The sequence below is a fragment of the Mobula birostris genome, chromosome 14 (assembly GCF_030028105.1).
Source record: "Mobula birostris isolate sMobBir1 chromosome 14, sMobBir1.hap1, whole genome shotgun sequence".
Classification (NCBI taxonomy): domain Eukaryota; kingdom Metazoa; phylum Chordata; class Chondrichthyes; order Myliobatiformes; family Myliobatidae; genus Mobula; species Mobula birostris.
This window is the reverse complement of record NC_092383.1, coordinates 31,166,710-31,192,478: the sequence shown is the minus strand read 5'-3', so window position 1 is coordinate 31,192,478 and position 25,769 is coordinate 31,166,710. Positions and strand designations below refer to the sequence as shown.

The following is a 25,769-nucleotide window of genomic DNA, read 5'->3' as shown; positions in this document are numbered from 1 at the left end:
AATGATAAATTTATGAGGTAACACCCACAAAATGCTGCAACAACACAGCAGGTCCGGCAGCATCTGTGGAAATGAATGATGTTTCAGGCCGAGGCCCTCCATCTGGTCTGGAAAGGAAGGAGAAAGATGCCAGAGTAAGAATGTGGGCAGAGGGGAAGGGGAACAAGGTAGACAGTGATAGGTGAAGCCAGGTGGGTGGGTCAGGGCGGAATGAAGTAAGAATCTGTAAGAGTTGATAGGTGGAAAAGGCAAAGGGCTGGAGAAGAAGGAATGTGATGGGAGATGAGAATAGAAGAAAGGGAAAGAGGGGGGGTCACCGGGGGAGGTGATAGGCATGTGAGGAAAAGAAGTAAGAGGCCAGAGTGGGGAATTGAAGAATAGGGAAGGGGTGAAGGAAAACTAAATTACCGGAAGTTGGAGGAATCAGTGTTTGAATGCTCTGCTATTGACTGCACTATTTCCTTTGGGTGCTCTAGTTTCCTCCCCCATCTCAAAGATATTTAGGTTGATAAGTTAATTGACTCCAAATCCTCTGCCCATCTGGGGAGTAACGTTGATGGGAATATTGGAAGAATAGGTTATAGGGAAAATTAGGAGAAATGGGATTGCCCTGTGAGCTGGCACAGACTTGATAGGCCAAATGGCCTTATTCTCACATCATCTACTGAAGCTTCCATTTGTGGTGACACCCTTCTCTCTTTTAACAGATTGACGAGCTTCCGGAGGGAGCTGTGAAACCACCAGCAAATAAATATCCTATTTTCTTCTTTGGAACTCATGAGACGTAAGTATGCTCAAAGAATAAAAGATGGAAGTGGTCAGAGCTATTTATTTGGTTGGAGAAAAAGTATTTTGTTACAAATCTGAATCTTCATGGAGACTTCTGAAAATAGATCTGATAGAAATCCTTTTGAAGAAATTCCAGCCAGATATTTACCGTAAAACTAAAAAAGTTTGTATTTTTTTATATATCTGCTGAATCAAGAGAAGCTATTTTCCCAGATAGCTATGGTAGATAGTCTAGAGATGCTGCTAATGGATAATAATTGTTTGAGCTCATTGTAAGTTTCAGGACATGTCATTTACTGCCTATTTAGAGCCATCAGGGGTAATTTCGCATTCATGTATTTCACACATGAGTGCATTCTTTAACTTTATCATTTACAAGATATGGGCAAGGGAAGGTATATTCCCTTTTCCTAATTTCTCTTGAGAAAAGGATGGTGATCTATCTGCTTGAACTTCTGCAGTCTCTCTGGTGTATGGTCCTTCCACGGTGTTGGATAGGCAATTCCATCAGTTTGAAAACTGACTCGGAGTAAAGAGATCACTTGCAGGTTGGCGGGGGCATACTACCAAGATGCCACATGATTCACTATTTGTATCAGAGGCTTTATATGTAAAATCAAATCACAATTTGACAATTCATAATCGAGAGGAAGCAATTAAACTTTCTCTTGTGGGAGATGGTTAATGCCTGGCATTGTGGGGCTCTAAAGTTATGTACAAAAAAAAGAAAGGCTGTTGCCTCGGTGGGGCAAGCTTGAAGGCATGTGACCTCCTGCTTTTATTTTTTTTGTGTTTTAAGTTCTACGCTACACTATTATTGAAGATGTTGAATTTTTTGGAGCTGCCTCTTCCTACCAGCTGCTGTGAAGTAGAAGAATTGTACGCACAAGTACACTTTCAGGTTAAACAGAAGCATATTTGATCAATAGATCTTTTAACTGCGGGAAGAAGAGGGACACAATCACCTTTTAGGTGGGCACACACGCATATTTTCACTGATTGGATAAGGCATGTATTTTTATATGCATTATGGAGATGCACAATATGTTCAGTTATCATCTTTTAATCAAGCAAGATCAGCTATCATCCTTTCTTTGAAGACTTCTGCCTTCTAGTCCCATGGCACATCATCAGTCAGTGCTAGACTATCAACCACGTCTCCTCAAAAGGCCATCTGTGATCAATAGGCCTGCTATTCCTAATTGTTTCCCTATGGTGACCATTTACTTCCAACAAAAACCTTCTCTCCTTGCTTCTGTACAGAAGTTACTTGTCTCAGAAACAAATCTGTGCCCATTTTAAAAACCTAGTCCTTTGCTAAGCAAGACCAGTGTAGATTTCTTTAAAAACCATTATATAACTTATTAGAATCAGAGATGTCAGAATGAAGTTTAATATCACCGACATATGTCATGAAATTTGTTAACTTTGCAGCAGCAGTACAATGCAATATATGATAATAGAGAGGGAAAACTGAATTACATTAAATATAGACATATTAAATAGTTAAATCAGTAGTGCAAAATATAGGAAATAAAAAGAAGTAGTGAGGTAGTGTTCATAAGTTCAATGTCTGTTCAGAAATTGGATGGCAGAACTGGAGAAGCTGTTCCTGAATTGTTCTGTGTGTGCCTTCAGGTTTCTGTACCTGCTTTCTGATGGTAACAAGGAGAAGGAGGAATGTCCTGGGTTGGGGGGGGGGGGGGCGGTGTCCTTAATGATGGAGGCCGCTTTTCCGATGCACCGCTCCTTGAAGAGGTCCTGGATTGTAGTGAGGCTAGTGCCCAGTACAGAGCTGACCTATTTTACAACTATCTGCAGCTTGCTTCAATCCTGTAAAACTGCCCCCCCCATACCAGACGGTGATGCAGTCAGTTAGAATGCTCTCCACTGTACATCTGAAGAAGTTTTTGAGTGTATTTGTTCACATACCAAATCTTTTCAAACTCCTAATAAAGTATAGCTGCTGTCTTGCCTTCTTTATAACTGCATCAATATGTCGGGACCAGGTTAGTCTCCTCAGAGATCTTGACACCCAGGAACTTGAAGCTGCTCACTCTCTCCACTTCTGATCCTTCTGTGAGGATCGGTGTGTGTTCCTTCGTCTTACCCTTCCTGAAGTCCACAATCAGCTCTTTCGTCTTGCTAACATTGAGTGCCAGGTTGTTGCTGCGGCACCACTCCACTAGTTGGCATATCTCACTCCTGTACGCCCTTTTGTCACTACCTGAGATTCTACCAACAATGGTTGTATCGTCAGCAAACTTATAGATGGTATTTGAGCTTTGCCTAGCCACACAGTCATGGGTATAGAGAGTGTAGAGCAGTGGCCTAAGCACACGCCCCTGAGGTTGATTGTCAGTGAGGACAATATGTTATCACCAATCCGCACAGATTGGGGTCTTCCGGTTAGGAAGTCAAGGATCCAATTGCAGAGGGAGGTACAAAGGCCCAGGTTCTGCAACTTCTCAGTCAGGATTGTAGGAACGATGGTATTAAATGCTGAGCTGTAGTCGATGAACAGCATCCTGACATAAGTGTTTGTGTTGTCCAGGTGGTCTAAAGCCGTGTGGAGAGCCATTGAGATTGCATTTGCCATCAACCTATTGTAGTGACAGGCAAATTGCAACAGGTCCAGGTCCTTACTGAGGCAGGAGTTCAGTCTAGTCATGACCAGCCTCTCAAAGCATTTCATCACTGTAGATGTGATTGCTCCCGGGCAATAGTCATTAAGGCAGCTCACGTTATTCTTCTTAGGCACTGGTATAATTGTTGCATTTTTGAAGCAAGTGGGAACTTCCGCCCATAGTAGTGAGACGTCGAAAATGTCCTTGAATACTCCCGCCAGTTGGTTGGCACAGGTTTTCAGAGCCTTACCAGGTACTCCATCAGGACCTTCCACCTTGCGAGGGCTCACTCCCTTTAAAGACAGTTTAACATCGGCCTCTGAGACAGAGATGTCAGGGTCATCAGGTGCAGCAGGGATCTTCACAGCTATAGTTGTATTCTCCCTTTCAAAGCGAGCATAGAAGGCATTGAGCTCATCTGATAGTGAAGCATTGTAGGAAGTAATTTCTTTGTAGGCCCTGCCAGAGTTGTCACGCATCCAGTCTCGCCTCCAACCTCATTCGAAATTGCTTGCCTCCAACCTGCTTGTCTTTGTGATGTAGGAGGAAACAGGAACACTCTAAGAATCAAAGAGAGCACAATGTATAGGCAAGACATCATGGGCTTGAATTTGCAAAAAAATAATAGACGTTAAATACTTTTAAATTCAGTCACCAGAATAATTGGTCTTCATCAATGCAGTACCTGCAAAACCTTTCACTGGAATTGTCTTAGATTATTAATAATTAGAATTAGGAGATGGGACAGAATATGTTACAATTTATTATCTTGATGGCATTGTAAGGTAATGCAATGGGTGACTGATGACACATGTTGTTCATAATAACAACTGTTCCACATAATTCACAAACACCGTCACTGAGTTGTTCTGTTCACTTTTGAGTGATGGTGTCTGATGTAACGATGTCAGTGTAAGGTGACTACTTTTATTTTCTTCATGAAGTAAAGGGCTGCAGCTTTTGCTAAGCACATAAAACTGCTCTCGCATATTTTATTCACAAAATCCTACATTGTTAACCCTGACTCTCTTGGACCAACACAATAGCTTTGAAGCTGCTGGAGTTTTGGGAGCAGTCCATTACTGTGTGGTTTGCCCAGTTCATGCTGCAAGAAATTGCTGCAGACAATACCAAATTTTACTCAGCATCACTAAGTTGTCCCTCTGCAGCCAGAGTGATGAGTCTACTAGAAGACCTGCTTGAACGTGATAAATATTGAAAACTATCTTTTGGACTGTCTGAGTTGCTCTCCTAGGTGACACTAAGCCTTCAGAACTAAGGGACTACATGCTGTCTCTCCTGGGAAATCACCATCCTAGTTCTAATTTTAAAGAACCCTTTATGCAACAAATGCCTGATCAGATTCACACAGCCCTTATTAATGCATGCATGTAGGACAATGGGAGCTTGCTAAAATGTCCGTCAGTCTACACTCAGCCAGGCAGAGGTGTGTTATTCCTCCTCCTTTCCCTGTCTCTATAAGCCCTGTCAGCAGAGCCTCCAGTAGACTCGTGTTCATGGCTCTGAACCAGAATATGCTGAGTCTATATTGTTACTACACGTGCTTCGGCACGGACGCCAAGAAGTGCTGATCACCATGCAGCTTTGATAGTGCCCGTGTATCGGGACATCGAAGGTCTGTGAACACCACAGGTTCCAGCTGTCAGGGTTGTCTATTGTTCATCGTGGACACTCTTTTCGGGCAACTCTTCCTGTGTGACACAGGCACTCAAGTGAGGGTGCTGCCAGCATTGCCCGTTGATTATAAGGCAGAGAGTGAAGGCCCCTTTCTAGAAGGGCCAACAGCAGTAGGATCCGGATTTATGGGATATGGCGCGCGACACTCTGCTTCAGTGGATGAAGCTACACATGGGACTTTGTCTTGCCTAAAGTTGCTAGACCTCTGCTTGGCACAGATTTCTTGTGTGCCAAAGGACTGTTAGAGGATCTTAAGAACTGCCAGCTTGTGGACGCAAAGGACTTTGGGTCATTACCCTCTACCTCAGTAAGTTCTCCGTGATGATTCTGTCTAGTGCATTCACCACCACATGTGAATTCACACGCCTGCTGGGTGAATTCCCAGACCTCACCAAGCCCTGATGTTCAACTGGCGTCATAAAGCATGGGGTCGAGCACCACATTTCCACAACTGGCTCCCACATACGTGGACTGGACTCTGAAAAGCTGGCCAGCGCAAAGGCTGGGTTTGCTAACATAGAAACATAGAAAATAGGTGCAGGAGTAGGCCATTCGGCCCTTTGAGTCTGCACCGCCATTCAGTACGATCATGGCTGATTATCCAACTCAGAACCCTGTACCTGCCTTCTCTCCATACCCCCTGATCCCTTTAGCCACAAGGGCCATATCTAACTCCCTCTTAAATGTAGCCAGTGAACTGGCCTCAACTGTTTCCTGTGGCAGAGAATTCCACAGATTCAGCACTCTCTGTGTGAAGAAGTTTTTCCTGATCTCGGTCCTAAAAGGCTTCCCCTTTATTCTCAAACTGTGACCCCTCGTTTTGGACTTCCCCAACATCGGGAACAATCTTCCTGCATCTAGCCTGTCCAATCCCTTTAGAATTTTATATATTTCAATCAGATCCCCCCTCAATCTTCTAAATTCCAGAGAGTACAAGCCTAGTCGATCCAGTCTTTCATCATATGAAAGTCCTGCCATCCCAGTAATCAATCTGGTGAACATTCTTTGTACTCCCTCTATGGCAAGAATGTCTTTCCTCAGATTAGGGGACCAAAACTGCACACAATACTCCAGGTGTGGTCTCACCAAGGCCTTGTACAACTGCAGTAGTACCTACAATGCTCGGCATTGTACGCAGATTGAATAGCCTTTAGGCTTCACCTATCCACATGGTCCAGAAGCCGAATGGTGGTTGACATCCATGCAGTGATTACCAGAACCTTAACAAGGCCACCACCCCCAGTCATTACTCAGTCCCATATATTCAAGCGTTTTTGGTACGTTTAGCTGGAAAGATAATATTTTCTAAAGTGGACTCAGCCGTGGGCTACCATCAGGTGCCTGTGGGCACTGATGACATTCCTAAAGCTGCTGTTATAACCCCGTCTGGCCTGTTTGAGTTTCTGTGCATGCCGTTTGGGCTGAAAAATGCAGAACAGGCTTTTCAGCAACTCATGGACTCTATGTTAAAAGACTTAGATTTCCTTTTTGTTTACCTGGACAACATACTTTTCACCAGCACATCTAAAGCCAAACATTTATCACACCTTTGCACACTGTTTATCACACTCTGCACATCTCCATACCCTACTGGTGCACCCTCTCCTCACGTACCTGTAGCAGACTATGCTGTGGATGCTGTGCACGAACAGTTGGTTGGAGCCTTGTGACGCCCTTCTTTAGCAGGCAGCTCTGTTCTCCCCCCCCCCGCCGAGAGGAAGAACCGCGCGTTTGACCATCAGCTTCTCATTGTCTGTCTGGCTGTCCGCCATTTTCTTTTTCTGCAGGAGGGTCGGCACTTCAGTGTTTTTTGACCACGAACACCTCGTGCATGCAATAGCCAAAGTGTCAGATGCTTGGTCTGCACAGCAGCAATGCCAGCTGGCCTACGTTTCAGAATCAGTGACAGACATCGAAAGGAAAAATAATGCTGTGGCTGATTGCCTTTCACAGGCTGATGTCGATGCCTTGCACGTCAGGATTGTCTGTGCTGACATGGCAGCCGACTAAGCTACTGACCCGGGGGCTCTTGGCTTACAGGAACAGCAGTCACAGGCTTGCATTGACAGATGTCAAGTTCAGAGATGCAGGAGTTTCTTTCCTGTGCAGTGTCTCGACTGGTTGCCCATTGCCCCATAGACCCTGCAAACTGGAGGGATACTGTTTATAACTCCATTCACGACCTCTTGCATCTGGGCTGGAAGGCTTCACAGAAACGGGGTGCTTTAAAGTTCGCCACGGCCTTAGGAAAAACGTGTGAGACTGGAGTGCTGCCTGTGTTGTGTTTCAGTGGGCAAAAATTAATCATAACGTTCGGGTACCATCAATACCTTTTGATATCCCTGAGCAACGGTTTGAACTTACGTTGACAATACCACCGGGGGCCAGAGATTGTCCCTCTAGCATTGATGACTGCAGCAGACATTGCTCAGGCGTCCATCAACACCTGGGTCCCTTGGTTCGGCATCCCATCTGTATTTCTACTGACTGCGGTCTCTGATTCACATCAGATCTCTGGGCCTCGACGTTAAATTGCATCACACCACGGCGTAACACCCGCAGTGCAATGTCCTGTGCGCGCGGTTCCACTGTTCCATAAAGGCTGCTCTGAGGGCCTCCTTGGTGGACAGGTTTTGGCACGATCGTCTCCCATGGGTCCTGCTGGGGCTCAAGACGACTCCAAAAGAGGACCTGCAACACTCTACCGCTAATTTGATGCACGGGCAGCAGCTAGGGTGCTGGGTGATTTTATTCCTGACAATACGACCATCTGGTCAGCATCCCAGCAGCGTTCAGTCCTCCACAGTAAACTCAGTTCTTTTACACCTTTTCCTACCTCCCATCGTGGCATACAGCACTCTTGGGTTCCAGTTGACCTGCGTTCTACTTCGTTGGTTTTTATCCACTGTGATGCACATTAAGCTCCCTTACAATGGTCCGTTCTGCATTTTGGAACAGGGCAAAAAGACCTTTATTGTAGACAGGAAGGTTAAACGTGAATGCACTTTTGTAGATTGCCTGACGCCAGTCCACCAAGTCCTGGATGGTTCCACTACTATATTCCCCGTTTCATGACATGACCCTGGACGAGCTAGAGCTACCTGCTAGTACTCGAACCACAGCGCATAGGGCCTGAGCCGGGCGGCTGATCTGAGCTCCAGACAGACTCACAATGCCAGTTTTGGCAGATCCTGGAGGGTGGGGGAAGGGTGCAATTTAGGGTAATATAATGGGCGACAGGTGACGCATATTATTCATAATAGAACCTGTTCCACATAATTCACAAACACCGTCATCGAGTTGTTGAGTTCACTTTAAGAGATGGTGTCTGGCATAATAACGTTGGTGAAAGGCAACAGCATTTGGTCATAATGAAAATAAAGGGCTGCTGCTTTTATTAAGCACATAAAATGACTCTTACATGTTTTATTCACAAAGTCCCGACAGTATAAACCAATTTGAGTTGTATTTTATTGCTGGAATTCTATTTCAGTCTTCAAATAGTTAAAATTCTGTTTAAAACAATCTCTTTCCCTTTTGCTATTAAACTCAGAACAGATGCTGGCTGGAGTTCAGCCACAAAATCTAACCTTCTTCCTAAAATACAATGTGTGAAGTGCTCATTTTCATACCGCAAAGGCAAGTAATTAAATGTTTGTGGAATAATGAATGACTAAGAGAATCTTTAGTGAGTGCCATGTCCATAGTGATAATGCCCTTGTCCGCAAGCCTAACCTTGAATCACTAACATATTTAAGTGTACAAATTCTTAGAATGTCAAGCTAAAGTTATATTTCCTTCATTTTAAGGCAGTATAAATTTCCTAATACAAGTAAATTAATGCCCTATTTAAATAGGGATTGATGCTCAATTATTAACATTATGCTTAATATAAGCAGCATAGATTAGCTCTAGAAAAAAATGTTCCAGTTGTGTGCTTGAATCCCCTTTTTAGTTATTAATGTATTGTTTTAAAGTTCTATATTGGGTTTGTATCATTGAGTCAATTCGCTTAATGAATGATCAAATTTACTACTAGTACATACCAACAAGGTAGGTCTCTGCTTTGATCTCCTATCATAGATTAACTGAACTGGCAGGGCTGGGATTGCTATAGCTGGAAATGGGCTCTATACCAAAAGCAACACGCATCAAAATTGCTGGTGAACGCAGCAGGCCAGGCAGCATTTCTAGGAAGAGGTACAGTCGATGTTTAGGGCCAAGACCCTTCGTCAGGACGCACAACAGACTCTGAAGTTGACAAAGAATGGTGCCAAAAACAAAACAAAAAATCCAGCAAGTGGCTGTTCTGTGAGCAAAAACATCTTGTTAAATCCACTCGCTGGATGTGTTTTTTTTTGTTTTTGGCACCATTCTTTGTAAACTCCAGAGTCTGTTGTGCGTAAAAATCCCAGGAGATCAGCAGTTTCTGAGATACTCAAATCACCCTGGGCAGCACCTCATTAATTAGCTTGTTTATTTCGGCTTTTTTCATAAAGATGTGCCGGGTGTGCTCCAGCTAGCACTGCACCCCTGAGAAGAAGTATGGCTGTTGACAATGTCTGGTCCAATGTCCTGATAATTTGTTGCCAGGTTGTGAAGACCAATAGCTTGTGGTGTGTCCAAGTGTTAGCTGAATCCTGTGGAACTGAGGATCAGAATGAAGCAACGGTTTCTGAGAGAAGAAATATGGAGAAAACACCATGTATCTTCCAAATTTGGAAAGAAGTCCATTATAGGAAAATTATCATCAAGGCTAGTTCAATATAGAGATATCTTACTTAACACGGGGCATTGATTTAATACATAAAGAATGAGACAAAAACTGCAAAAAATGAACTGTAAAATTTAATTAAAATTTTAAGGCAATAAATAGAATTTGTAAACTACAAACTCTGTAACTGCCTAAATACAATATTAATGAACAGCTCTTTATTGAAAATTCTCTCTGTTTATTACATTAAGGGAAATATTAGGCCATTTATTCTGAATCAGTTAATGCCTATTAAAATGACTCTTGGAAAATTGCTTACAATAATGTCTATCCTAATTTGTTTAAATAGCTGTGAGTTACTTTCAGATCTCCAGCAGATGATTTTATGCATAATACGTAGCATAACAACTTCTGCAGTACAGCCTACCTCCTCTGCAACCCCGAAGCAGTGACTTACATGTACTGAAGCTCTCATCCATCACTTTGCCACTTGCGGGTTGCCCGGCTACAATAGTGCAGACCTTCTATACTGATGGATGCTGCTTTCCTGCAGCAACGCTCCGTGACGATGTGCTCAGTGGCGGGGAGAGCTTTATCCATGATCGACTGGGCCAAATCCACTACTTGTAGTAGGATTTTCCATTTAAGGGCATTGATGTTTCCATACCAGGCTGCGATGCAGCCAGTCAATATACTCTGCACCACACATCCATAGAAGTTTATCAAAGTCTAAGATGCCATGTTCAATCTTCGCCAACTCCTAAGGAAGTAGAGGTGCTCCCATGCTGTCTTTGTACTCGCACTTATGTGCTCGGCCCAAGACAGGTCCTTAAATTATGACAGCAAGGAATTTAAAATTGCTGACTCTCTCCACCTCTGATCCCCTGATGAGAACATGTTTCCTCCTCCTGAAGGCAATAGTCATCTCCCTGGTCTTGCTGACATTGAGTAAGAGGTTATTGTTGTTACACCATTCAGCCAGATTTTCAATCTCACTCCTATTGGAGGAGTTGGAGCAGATGGCAGTTGAATGCGTGGCTGAAGAGTTGGTGCAGGGAGCAGGGTTTTAGGTTTCTGGACCATTGGGATCTCTTCTGGGGAAGGTGGGACCTGTACAGATTGGATGGGTTGCATCTGAACTCGAGAGGGAGCAATATCCTTGCAGGTAGGTTTGCTAGCATGGTTCGGGAGGGTTTAAACTGATTTGCAAGGGGGTGGGACCCAGAGCAATAGAGCAGTGAAAAAAGTGTATGGAGTAAGGCCAGATCTAACATATAGAGAGGCTTTGAGGAAAGAGAAGCAGAATAAACAGTGTAAAGACAGTAAGGTAGAAGGGCTGAAGTGTGTGTACCTCAATGCAAGAAGCATCAGGGACAAAGGTGATGAACTGAGAGCTTGGATACATACATGGAATTATGATGTAGTGGCCATTACAGAGACTTAACTGGCACCAGGGCAGGAATGGATTCTCAATATTCCTAGATTTCAGTGCTTTAAAAGAGAGGGTGGAAAAAGGGGAGGAGGGGTGGCATTACTGGTCAGGGATACTATTACAGCTACAGAAAGGGTGGGTAATGTAGCAGGATCCTCTTTTGAGTCAATATGGGTGGAAGTCAGGAACAGGAAGGGAGCAGTTACTCTATTGGGAGTATTCTATAGGCCCCCTAGTAGCAGCAGAGATACAGAGGAGCAGATTGGGAGGCAGATTTTGGAAAGGTGCAAAAATAACAGGGTTGTTATCATGGGTGACTTTAACTTCCCTAATATTGATTGGCACTTGATTAGTTCCAAGGGTTTAGATGGGGCAGAGTTTGTTAAGTGTGTCCAGGACGGATTCCTGTCACAGTATGTGGACAGGCCGACTAGGGGGAATGCCATACTAGATCTAGTACTAGATAATGAACCAGGTCAGGTCACAGATCTCTCAGTGGGAGAGCGTCTGGGGGACAGTGACCACCGCTCCCTGGCCTTTAGCATTATCATGGAAAAGGATAGAATCAGAGAGGACAGGAAAATTTTTAATTGGGGAAGGGCAAATTATGAGGCTATAAGGCTAGAACTTGTGGGTGTGAATTGGGATGATGTTTTTGCAGGGAAATGTACTATGGACATGTGGTTGATGTTTAGAGATCTCTTGCAAGATGTTAGGGATAAATTTGTCCTAGTGAGACCGATAAAGAATGGTAGGGTGAAGGGACCATGGGTAACAAGTGAGGTGGAAAATCTAGTCAGGTAGAAGGAGGCAGCCTACATGAGGTTTAGGAAGCAAGGATCAGATGGGTCTATTGAGGAATATAGGGAAGCAAGAAAGGAGCTTATGAAGGGGCTGAGAAGAGCGAAAACGGGGCATGAGAAGGCCTTGGCTAGTAGGGTAAAGGAAAACCCCAAGGCATTCTTCAATTATGTGAAGAAAAAAAGGATGACAGGAGTGAAAGTTGGACCGATTAGAGATAAAGGTGGGAAGATGTGCTTGGAGGCTGTGGAAGTGAGCGAGGTCCTCAATGAATACTTTTCTTCAGTATTCACCAATGAGAGGGAACTTGATGATGGTGAGGACAATATGAGTGAGGTTGATGTTCTGCAGCATGTTGATATTAAGGGAGAGCAGGTGTTGGAGTTGTTAAAATACATTAGGACGGATAAGTCCCCAAGGCCTGACGGAATATTCCCCAGGCTGCTCCATGAGGCGAGGGAAGAGATTGCTGAGCCTCTGGCTAGGATCTTTATGTCCTCGTTGTCCACAGGAATGTGAGGTAGGCGAATGTTGTCCCCTTGTTCAAAAACGGTAGTAGGGATAGTCCAGGTAATTATAGACCAGTGAGCCTTACGTCTGTGGTGGGAAAGCTGTTGGAAAAGATTCTTAGAGATAGGATCTATGGGCATTTAGAGAATCATGGTCTGATCAGGGACAGTCAGCATGGCTTTGTGAAGTGCAGATCGTGTCTAACAAGCCTGATAGAGTTCTTTGAGGAGGTGACCAGGCATATGGATGAGGGTAGTGCAGTGGATGTGATCTATATGGATTTTAGTAAGGCATTTGACAAGGTTCCACATGGTAGGCTTATTCAGAAAGTCAGAAGGCATGGGATCCAGGGAAGTTTGGCCAGGTGGATTCAGAATTAGCTTGCCTGCAGAAGGCAGAGGGTCGTGGTGGAGGGAGTACATTCAGATTGGAGGATTGTGACTAGTGGTGTCCCACAAGGATCTGTTCTGGGACCTCTACTTTTCATGATTTTTATTAACGACCTGGATCTAGGGGTAGAAGGGTGGGTTGGCAAGTTTGCAGACGACACAAAGGTCGGTGGTGTTGTAGATAGTGTAGAGAATTGTCGAAGACTGCAGAGAGACATTGATAGGATGCGGAAGTGGGCAGAGAAGTGGCAGATGGAGTTCAACCCGGAGAAGTGTGAGGTGGTACACTTTGGAAGGACAAACTCCAAGACAGAGTACAAAGTAAATGGCAGGATACTTGGTAGTGTGGAAGAGCAGAGGGATCTGGGGGTGCATGTCCACACATCCCTGAAAGTTGCCTCACAGGTGGATAGGATAGTTAAGAAAGTTTATGGGGTGTTAGCTTTCATAAGTCGAGGGATAGAGTTTAAGAGTTGCGATGTAATGATGCAGCTCTATAAAACTCTGGTTAGGCCACACTTGGAGTACTGTGTCCAGTTCTGGTCATCTCACTATAGGAAGGATGTGGAAGCATTGGAAAGGGTACAGAGGAGATTTACCAGGATGCTGCCTGGTTTAGAGAGTGTGCATTATGATCAGAGATTAAGGGAGCTAGGGCTGTACTCTTTGGCGAGAAGGAGGATGAGAGGAGACATGATAGGGGTGTACAAGATAATAAGAGGAATAGATAGAGTGGATAGCCAGCGCATCTTCCCCAGGGCAACACTACTCTATACAAGAGGACATGGCTTTAAGGTAAGGGGTGGGAAGTTCAAGGGGGATATTAGAGGAAGGTTTTTTTACTCAGAGAGTGGTTGGTGCGTGAAATGCACTGTCTGAGTCAGTGGTGGAGGCAGATACACTAGTGAAGTTTAAGAGACTACTGGACAGGTATATGGAGGAATTTAAGTTGGGGGCTTGTATGGGAGGCAGGGTTTGAGGGTCAGCACAACATTGTGGGCCGAAGGGCCTGTACCTTGCTATACTATTCTATGTTCTATATATGCTGATTCTTCACCATCTTTGATTCAGCCTATGACAACAAACTTGAATCAGAATAAGAATCAGAATCAGGTTTACTATCACCAGCATGTGACATGAAATTTGTTAATTTAGCAGCAGCAGTTCAATGTAATACTGAATCTTGCAGAGAAAAAAAATAATAGAAACAGAAACATAGAAAACCTGCAGCACAATACAGGCCCTTTGGCCCAGAAAGCTGTGCTGAAGATGTCCTTACCTTAGAACTACCTAGGGTAACCCATAGCGGTCTATTTTTCAAAGCTCCATGTACCTATCCAGGAGTCTCTTAATCGTTTCCGCCTCCACCACCACCGCTAGCAGCCCATTCCACGCACTCACCACTCTCTGCAGAAAAAAAACTTACCCCTGACGTCTCCTCTGTACCTACTCCAGGTACCATAAAACTGTGCCCTCTCGTTCTAGCCATTTCAGCCCTGGGAAAAAGCCTCTGACGATTCACACGATCAATGCTTCACATCATCTTGTACACCTCTATCAGGTCACCACTCATCCTCCGTCGCTCTAAGGAGAAAAGGCCGAGTTCACCCAACCTATTCTCACAAGGCATGCTCCCCAATCCAGGCAACATCCTTGTAAATCTCCTGTGCACTCTTTCTATGGTTTCTACGTCCTTCCTGTAGTGAGGCAACCAGAACTGAGCACAGTACTCCAAGTGGAGTCTGACCAGGGTCCCGTATAGCTGCAGCATTGCCTCTTGGCTCTTAAATTCAATCCCACGATTGATGAAGGCCAATGCACCGTATACCTTCTTAACCACAGAGTCAACCTGCGCAGCAGCTTTGAGTGTCCTATGGACTCAGACCCCAAGATCCCTCTGATCCTCCGCACTGCCAAGAGACTTACTATTAATGCTATATTCTGCCATCATAAATAAAATAAAAACACTAATAATAAATAAACAAGTCAATGAATTACGTACCATTGAATAGATTTTTTAAAACCATGCAAAAACAGAAATACTGTATATTTTAAAAAAAAATGAGGTAGTGTCCAAGGATTCAATGTCCATTTAGGAATCGGATGGCAGAGGGGAAGAAGCTGTTCCTGAATCGCTGAGTGTGCGCCTTCAGGCTTCTGTACCTCCTGCCTGATGGTAACAGTGAGAAAAGGACATGCCCTGGGTGCTGGAGGTCCTTAATAATAGATGCTGCCTTTCTAAGACATCGCTCCCTGAGGATGTCCTGTGTACTTTGTAGGCTAGTACCCAGGATGAAGCTGACTAGATTTACAACCTTCTGCAGCTTCTTTTGGTCCTGTGCAGTAGCCCCTCCATACCAGACAGTGATGCAGCCTGTCAGAATGCTTTCCACGGTACATCTGTAGAAGTTTTTGAGTGTATTTGTTGACATACCAAATTTTTTCTAACTCCTAATAAAATATAGCCACTGTCTTGCCTTCTTTATAGCTGCATCGATATGTTGCAACCAGGTTAGATCCTCAGAGATCTTGACACCCAGGAACTTGAAACTGCTCAGTCTCTCCACTTGTGATCCCTCTATATTGTATTGGAGCTGTGTTTAGCCACACAGTGATAAGTGTAAAGCAAGTAGAGCAGGGGGCTAAGCACACAGTACAAGTGAGGAAATTGAAGTCTTGAAGCTTCTTGATTAGTTTTGAGGGGATGATAGTAATGCTACAATGAAAATGAAGGTTTGGAGGATACAATCATTGAAAGCATTGTATGAAGGCAGTCTTCATCTGCATTAGGTGTCCGCGCTGACTTTGTTCATTTACAGTTAATCAAGAGAACTCGGCAGTGAACGCTGGATGAATGCCTAGTTGAGAACTGTTGCTGGTAGTCTGTCGTATCCAACAATGATGGGAGACCTACATGTGAAAGTCTTTAAAGTGGAAAGCCATTACACTGGGGCAGTTCCACTCTCTCGACTTCAGACGTCTGGGTCCAGTGGTATGAGTAGTCGCCACAGACTGGGTTCTTCCTTGGTTGCAGTGGATTGCCATGACATCCTCTGTGCCTTGTCACACCCCTTGCTCTCCACGTCATGTTGCAGAACCACCTTTCTGGCCGTTGGATCTCACTGTAAATCTCATCCGCCCCATCCGCCGGAACTGACTTCACTTGCTAGTACAGGCATGTCCCTCTCTCACCGGGGTCTAAGGCCCGCTGGCTACCTTCACCTGGTTCAGCTCGCCTGTTGAAGTATTGGGGTTTAGCCGCGAGTTACTTGGAGCCACAGGTGAGAGCTCCAAGTGGGACTCAAAGTTAAGTGAGTTGTCCAAGAATGGACAGAACAAGCCCCTTCACTGGTGGTACTAAACCTCTCTGAGCACCCCATCAATAACTATTAGGAACTAATATGCAGTTGTATAGTACTGTAGGAATGTTCTAATTTGTTCTGTATTTCATTTAAACACATAATTTGTTACTTAGTTAAGTGGTAATTTGTCTTTTTTTAAAACCCATTTTAACTATTCTGATGAAACTTCAGCTCATGGGAACAGCTGTTTATTGGGCCAAAATGTACTGGTCCTGATGTGTCCCTATTAACCAGAATACACTCTACTCGGAACACACAAAAAAAATGCCAAAATGTTATTTATTTATATATCTCACACCAAAGAAGCACTACCACACAAAATGAAAATTAAAACTTAACTCACAAAGTACTGGAGTTAATCTGTAACGGATGAGGCAGCGACTAGAAAAACAATCTAAAATTATATTAAAGTTCTCAGGCAATAAATTGAACTCAGTGGGAGAGAAATCGACAGTTGATATTTCAGATTGAAACCCTTCACTTGGACTGGTTTAATCAAAAACAGCTGCTTACATTCCTCCTGGAAGCAATGTCACCCTTTTGTTTTGAATTTGGACCATCATTCTTGCTACTGTCTATTACAGACCAAATACGCCCCACCTTCAGCATTGACGTAAGGACAGAAATTCAGCTGCAAAATTCTTTGGTCTGGCTAGGTACCCCAATCTTTATAAATTCAGATGCCGATATACTATCCTGTGTCAACCATGTACTTGTCGATCTATGCTAGCTGACAGCCCCTCATTTAATTTGTCATAACTTTAAAGCCCTCCTTGTCATCCCTCCATATTTCCTCCAAATTCTCCCAGCCGTAAAATCTTCCTACTTCCCATTCATCTTTCTCCGCTCCATCTTCTGGATCTTTGCTTCACCTTTGAGAGACAAGTCTTTGTCTACTTGAGATCCATACTCTAGAGTCCCTCCTTCCCCACAGCACCATCTCTGTGATTGGTAATAACTACTGTTTCATTTCCTGTTCCGTTCACTTCCCTGAAGCCTTTTTCCCCTTTTAAAGCTGTAGAAATGAAAGATGTTGCTACCCCATTAGACCACTCACTCTGTCAAGTCTCCCAAAACTCAATCATGAAACTTCAAATAAATGGCAGAGAATTGGTCTTATGGTCTTACAGTAGTTCAACCTGAAGATAGTAAGTATGATCAGTCATCAACAAACAACTGAGATTCTGCAAATGCTGGAAATCCAGTGCAGCTCACACGAAATTCAGGAGGCCAGGCAGCATCTGTGGAGAGGAATAGAGAGTCATTATTGTGTTCTGATGTGTACTTTATTTAACCCACGAAGCTTGGAGAAACTCATTTGAGATCAGTAATTGGTTTTCTATTCTAGTGCCTTTCTGGGACCAAAAGACCTTTTACCATACCAAGAATATAAAGAAAAATTTGGAAAGTCTAACAAGCGAAAAGGCTTCAATGAAGGTCTGTGGGAGATTGAAAACAATCCTGGTGTCAAGTTCACAGGATATCAGGTAAGGACTGTTTGTGGATGCTTTAGTATTTTAGTAATAATATGTTAGGTCAACAAAAATTCACTTTATATCAGCATTTTTAAAGACTTATATATAATTGCTGTATGTGTAACAAGGAACAGTTAAGCACATATTTCACGACATGCCTGCTTGTGTTTGTAAGCTGGTAGTTAAACTTTACTATTGTGACATGATTTACAACTGCGTATAATCAGCGACATAGTTACCAGTGCTGCTTTCCCATTGAAAATGTGCTGCTTTTACTAACAGTGAAATCAGTAAACTCATGAAATTTGAAGCTTAATGTCATTCAGCAAAATGGGTCTCTTCTTTTAAAATAAACAAACACTTAAATATCTACCCTGTCCATTTCAGATCTTAGAGGAATTAGTTGACTAACTCACAAAAGAGAAGAGTTCTACAGAAGTTTGTGCTGAAATTCTGTGATAAATATTCCTTGTTTATGAATTAACACTCAGGGTTTGATTAGTTTTAATACAAATTAATTTTGCTGACCTATTACTACAGTGAATTATAGTGAATCTGATCATCGGTTTCTTCACTTAACCTGTAATCTTTAGTCAACTCGGTTTGAAACTCATGCAGAAATTTATAAGAGATTAGCTAATTCATACATTTACCTTTTACTGGGACTGTACTCTGAATCAGAGTGACTGAGTGAGAATAACACTCCTTCAGATTTTTAACCTCATTTCAGACTTGTAGTTTTGCACTGTATTTTCCTTGTCTTGCATCACAGTCTACATTAAATAACCTGCCCATACCTATATCATTTCTACCTTTTAAAGAGAAGGGTTTTGAACCCCTTCAGTTTACAATTTTTCAGATGGATAAGTTCAATTCAGGAAATCTTGTTTTATAATTTAACGACTGTGAGGGGAATTAAACCCCTGATCTTCTCCAATGCATCAATGTACTTTGAAATGTACAATACCCAAAGCTGCACATGATATGCCTTTTGTGGTCTCACACATTATGGAGTCATCGAGCAATGCAGCACTAATACAGGCCATTTGGCCTAACAGATCCATACCGATCATGGCGACCACCCACCTAGTCACGATTTCCTGTGAATGGCCCTTATCCCTCCAAACCAGGTGTTCCCAACCACAGACCCTACCATTAACTGTGGGGTCTGCGGACCCTTGGGAACCCCTGATCTAAGCCCTAAGTCCTAGCTCTGTATTTACCTATTCCAGGTGCTTTTTAAAGTATATTATTGTACCTGCTTAAGCCACTTCCTCTGGCACCTTGTTCATATTGTTCACCAAATGCCCCCTCAAATTCTTTTAAATCATACCTACCCCTCTCACCTTAAATCTATTCCTTGTTGTTCTGGACTCCCCTACCTCGGGGAAGTGACTGCTACCGTCCATCTTATTTGTGCTCCTCATGGTTTTATAAATCTAAGATCACCCCTAATTCTTAAATGCTATAAGGAATAAATATGTACCTTGGCTCACCTCTCATTCTACACCTGGCAACGTCCTCATAATTCTTTTCTGCACTCCCTCCAGTTTAGCTGCAGCTTTCCTTAACAAAGTGACCAAAGCTGTACACAGAACTCTAAACCAAAGTTTCAAAATGCATTTATTATCAAAGAATGTATGAATTGTACAACCTTGAGCTTTGTTTACTCACAGGCAGTCGCAAAGCAAGGAACCAATTGCCCAGTGCCCACAGAAAAGAGGGAAAAAAAACACAAAACAAACCATAAACAATAGAAGCGAGCAACAACAACAACATTCTGAACAAAACCGAGTCACCAGATCCAAATCCCCGGAGCAGCCCAGAGTAGGCCCAAAGCCTAGCTACTCAGTTCATCATATTAGTACTGCAAATCGCCACCAACTTCACCAGACGCAAAGCACAGCAGCTGGGGGCAGTCTCACAGCCTGAGCACTGCTGAGGGAGAAACCCCCAGGCTATCTGGGCTGACATTTAAAATGTTTGAACCTCGCACTAGGACCCGGGCCCTGCCACCAGCAAATTGCTCCAGACCTAAATTTCAATGTTGAAGGAGCCGTTCTCGACTTCTCCATATCAGCTCTGCGCCCAGAGCGATCCAACCTCATTCAACTTTTGACATCCTGCTTTTCCAGTCAATAATTTAAATTGTCCAAACAGCAGATTGTACCTTACATTAGGATCTGGGACTGCTCCGGGCCTTGAACAAGCTGCCCATCAACTCTCTTCGGATCTGGATTTCGCTGCCAAAGAAGCCATTCTCGACCTCTCCAATTTGGTCCGGTGTTTAGAGCGATCGACCCTTGTACCTGGGTTAGTTGGCTGGGCATCAGTACTCCTCTGTCCTGTCTTGTCCCCTCTGAATCATTCACTCCTACCAGCACGGCTCCAACTCCAAGTGCGCTGATTTTACAGCGCACCAGCAGGGCACATCCCACAAATTCACTTTGCCTTCGCTCGCCATTTCATTGCTTGCAGTGATAGTTTACCATAATTTCCTTCAAAAAAAAGCTGTTATTATTAATGGTTTTAATCAAACTCCTTTGCTTTTAAGCTACCAGTAAGCTGTCACATCTTCAGTAGCGCCATCTTAAACCGAAAGTACTGGTTTAGGAAAAGTATACTCATACATTTCCAAAATACCAATGATGTTTATCATTTTATTTGATTAGATTTATTGATAGCTACTTTCAATCAATGTTAATTATATCCATATCAAAATCCACCTGTGCAGATATTTTAGATCTAAGTCCAAACATCCCTGAAGATAGCAGAAATGATAGATAACATAGTGAAGAAGGTATTAGGGGTTGTTGCCTTTGTTAGCCAGTACATAAAATATAAGAGCATGAAGGTTTTGGTACAACTTTATAGGGAATTGCTTTGATCATCGATTTATAAGATTGTACAATTTTGGGTTATGTGTGGCTGTGCTCTGTACACTCCAGGACAGGCACGATTGCACTGGAAAGGGTGTGGGGGAGATCTACCAGCATGTGGCATGAAATGAAATGTTTTAGTTAGGTGACGAGACTGGCTGGTTTTGTTTTCCTTAGAACAGAGTGGGCACCTGCAAGTGATAAATACTTCATGAGAGGCATAGCTAGAGTAGATATTAAAAAACTACCTCCCCTTGGCAGATGTCTCTAATGCTAGAGGACATAGGTTTAAGATGAGGAATAAGATGTTTATAGGGTACCTGAGGAAAATATTTTTCAGCCAACGAATGGCTGAATGGAAAGGTGGTGGAAACAGATACTCTCACCTTTATGAAGCAACTGGACAAGAACTTAACTTAACCAAACGAATGTCTAAGTATTGTTAAGTGAGAGGACTATAGATATGCATTTATTTATTTCTTACATCCAAGGGAGTAAAAATCTTTATGTTCCATCTCCATCACAGTGTACGAGCAACAAGAAGGGAAATGTGGGAGGATATTACCCAAACACTAAAATTGTATACAGAATTGTTTTGTATACATGTATGCTGTTACGTACCCCGTAACTGGGTTGCCAAACCAGCAGAAATGGACCACTTAGTTGGAGTCTGGATTACTAGAACTAAGAAAGTTTTATTAAAGAAATAGGTAACACAGTACTCTAAACGTAAGGATATAAATGCAACGGGTTAGCAATGATAAAACACACATGTACATAGAACTAGGATAATAGGAATCAATCAAGCTCTATTGCAGTCTAGGGGTAAAATGATCAGTCTCAAGTGTTACGTACCCCGTAACTGGGTTGCCAAACCAGCAGAAATGGATCACTCAGTTGGAGTCTGGATTACTAGAACTAAGAAAGTTTTATTAAAGAAACAAGCAACACAGTAATCGAAAGGATAATAAATGCAACAGTTCAGCAATGATAAACACACATGTGCACAGAATTAAGATAACAAGGTTAATCAAGCTCTATCGTTGTCTAGGGGTAAATGACCAGTTTCAAAGTGACACAAAGTCCAGTTCAATTTAGTTCAGTTCGCAGTAATCGTTGCCATGGCGATGGACAGTGTGGGGGGAGGAGAGAGAGCAAAACAAATGAATATTCAACACAGCTTCCACACACAGACCTTCACAGTCAGCTGTTGGGCAAGTCCTTTGTGATGTCATCTGAGGTCACCGACCGTGACCCCTCTGTTTCCAGATATGATCGTTTCCCTGCGCTGAACCTGGCACCCAGGCAAGGGTAGACACACACCAGGTTCCCACCGATCGTGCCTTTCCACCCTGTGCACTTATGGCTTGATCCCGCGATCAGCCGGCCAAAAGCTTCCCACCGACTTGTGAGAGGTGCACCGCTTCCAGGGTCTCGTTACCTCGGGTGTCGTGTGTGTCCTGCCTTAGCGAACCTGTCCCTTTTTATCCCCCTGCTGGGGTATCGCCTGTCCATCACTTCAAACAGTTCAGGGTTCAAAGGGGGAGCCGCTCTAGACAGCTCTCCCTCCTGTCCCTTCATTACACATCTCCAAATGCTGTTCCATTGTGTTCCTTATCTCTCTCTCTCCCGAAGACAGGTGGCAGACCAACTGCTGATCACACAGGACAGCTAACATCTTATCTATGTGTATTCTTGTCACACAAGTGACACAGAGTTCAGTTCAGTTTAGTTCAGTTCGCAGTAATCGCTGTTGTGCCATTGGGGGGAGAGAGAGAGAGAGAGAGAGCAAATGCTGATATTCAAATCAGATTCAAACAGACCTTTGATATTCCTCGCAGTTAGCTTTCGGGCGAGCCCTTTGTAATGTCTTCTGAGGTCACTGACTGTGACCCCTCCTTTCCGGATACGATTGTTCTTCTGTGGTGAACCCGGCACCCAGGCAAGGGCGGACACACACACCAGGTTCCCGCTGATCGTACCTTTTCACCCTGTGCGTCTATGGTCCGTCCCGTGAGCAGACCTCCAAAATCTCCCACCAACTTGTGGGGGGGCACAACGCACTTCCAGGGTCTCGTTATCTCGTGGTGTCGTGGTGTGTCGCTTGCCTTAGCGAACCTGTTCCTTTTATCCCCCTGCTGGGGTATCGCCTGTCCATCAAACTTCAAACAGTTCAGGTTCAAAGCAACCGGTCTGAGAATACTCGGAACTGTGTCTCTTTTCGTTAATCTCTCTCATCTCTCATTTATTAGCATTTTGAATGTTTCCCCATTGTCTCTCTCTTATCTCTCTTATCGGCATCAATCTTCTGATAACTTGGTCTGTTGTCACAATGTGCAGTCAGGTACGCAATCAGATCAATGTACAGTCAGATATGCAATCAGATCAATGTAACCATATAACCATATAACAATTACAGCACAGGAACAGGCCATCTCGGCCCTTATAGTCCGTGCCGAACTCTTACCCTATCCTATTCCCACCGACCTGCACTCAGCCCATAACCCTCCATTCCTTTCCTGTCCATATATCTATCCAATTTAACTTTAAACGACAACATAGAACCTGCCTCAACCATTTCTGCTGGAAGCTCATTCCACACAGCTACCACTCTCTGAGTAAAGAAGTTCCCCCTCATGTTACCCCTCAACTTTTGTCCTCTAATTCTCAACCCATGCCCTCTTGTTTGAATCTTCCCCACTCTCAATGGAAAATGTCTAACCATGTCAACTCTATCAATTCCCCTCATAATTTTAAACACCTCTATCAAGTCTCCCCTCAACCTTCTACGCTCCAAAGAATAAAGACCTAACTTGTTCAATCTTTCTCTGTAACTTAGGAGATGAAACCCAGGCAACATTTTAGTAAACCTCCTCTGTACTCTCTCAATTTTATTGACATCCTTCCTATAATTCGGTGACCAGAACTGTACACAATACTCCAGATTTGGCCTTACCAATGCCTTATACAAATTCAACATTACATCCTAACTCCAATACTCAATGCTCTTGATTAATAAAGGCCAGCAAACCAAAAGCTTTCTTCACCACCCTATCTGCATGAGATTCCATTTTCAGGGAACTATGCGCTATTATTCCTAGATCCCTCTGTTCTAAAGCATTCTTTAATGCCCTACCATTTACCATGTATATCCTATTTTCATTAGTTCTACCAAAATGTAGCACCTCACATTTTTCAGCATTAAACTCCATCTGCCATCTTTCAGCCCGCTCTTCTGACTGTCCTAAATCTCTCTGCAAGTTTTGAAAACCTACCTCATCACCCACAACACCACCTATCTTAGTATCATCTGCGTACTTACTAATCCAATTTAGCACCCCATCATCCAGATCATTAATATATATTACAAACAACATTGGACCCAGTACAGATCCCTGAGGCACACCGCTACACACCGTCCTCCAATCTGATATACAGTTGTCCACCACTACTCTTTGGCGTCTCCCATCTAGCTACTGCTGAATCCATTTTACTACTTCAATATTAATGCCTAACGATTGAACCTTCCTAACTAACCTTCTGTGTGGAACCTTGTCAAAGGCCTTTCTGAAGTCCATATAGACAACATCCACCGTTTTACCCTCATCAACTTTCTTAGTAACCTCATCAAAAAATTCAAGAAGATTTGTCAAACATGACCTTCCACGCACAAATCCATGTTGACTGTTCCTAATCAGACCCTATCTATCCAGAAAATTATATATACCATCTCTAAGAATACTTTCCATCAATTTACCCACCACTGACGTCAAACTCACAGGCCGATAATTGCCAGGTTTACTCTTAGAACCCTTTTTAAACAGTGGAACCACATGAGCAATACACCAATCCTCCAGCACCATCCCCGTTTCTAATGACATTTGAAATATTTCTGTCAGAGCCCCTGTTATTTCTACACTAACTTCCCTCACAGTTCTAGGGAATATCTTGTCTGGACCCAGAGACTTAATAAAGAAATTAGAAAAGCTAAAAGAAGATACGAGGCTGCTTTGGCAAGTAGGGTGAAAATAAATCCAAAGGGTTTCTACAGTTATGTTAGTTGCAAAAGGATAGTGAGGGATAAAATTGGTCCCTTGGAGAATCAGAGTGAACAGCTATGTGCGGAGCCAAAAGAAATGGGGGAGATTTTGAACAATTTCTTTTCTTCGGTATTCACTAAGGAGAAGGATATTTTATTCCTACATTATTACATTAATGTTTATAATAATTAATGTTAGTAATTACGTATTACATTCCTACCTCTCCCCTGTTCCAACCTATGTCATTGGTACCTATATGTACCACAACCTCTGGCTCCTCTCCCTCCCACTTGTGTATTGATTAACCTGAAAGAAGCTGTCCCGTAGCCTGTTGGTCCTGGCCTTAATGCTGCGGTAGCATTTGCCAGATGGTAGCAGCTGAAACAGTTTGTGGTTCGGGTGGCTGGAATCCCTGATGACCCTGTGGGCCCTTTTTACACACCTGCTGTGGTAAATGTCCTGAACAGAGGAACTTTTCCCTATTGCAAGTATATTCTATAACTCACTAATCCACACCTTGTTGCTCTCTTGATCGTAAGGCTCATATTTGCTGAATCAGCCAACTCCAACATTCATTAGTTCTTACTTGGGTGTAGCTCCTGAAAATACCAACCACAACATTGTGTGCTATTGTAAAATATACTACACAATGCATCATTAATGCTGCATCTCAAACTTCTAACCAAGACTGGCTGGAAGCAGAAGCACTTCAAATGCATTGGAAGACTAGCACCTGGAACTTCCCCAAAATGCACACTGTACTGATTTTAAAATATACTGAGCAACACACACAAAATGTTGGAGAAACTCAGCAAGTCAGGCGGTATCTGTGAAAAAGAGTAAACAGTCAACATTTCAGGCTGAGACCCTTCTTCACAACTGGGAAGAAAGGGGGAAGAGTGCAGAATTAAAAGGTGGGGGGAGGGGAAAGATGCCAGCTGGAAGATGAGAGCCGTAGCCAGGTGGGTGGGAAAGGTCAAGGGCTGGGGAAGATAGAATCTGATAGGAGAAGAGAGTGGACAATAAAAATATACTGTGTTTTTTTTTTACCAC

At 43.3% G+C, this 25,769-nt stretch overlaps 1 protein-coding gene across 1 annotated transcript in view; it reads left to right on the top strand.

The window, feature by feature from the left end:
• LOC140209807 (hepatoma-derived growth factor-related protein 3-like) overlaps window positions 1-25,769 on the top strand; it is a 137,155-nt gene that overhangs the window by 55,417 nt on the left and 55,969 nt on the right. The window contains exons 2-3 of the mRNA XM_072278313.1: window positions 708-784; window positions 17,671-17,809. Coding sequence (XP_072134414.1) covers window positions 708-784; window positions 17,671-17,809 — 216 coding nt within the window. The remainder of the gene's footprint in view (window positions 1-707; window positions 785-17,670; window positions 17,810-25,769) is intronic.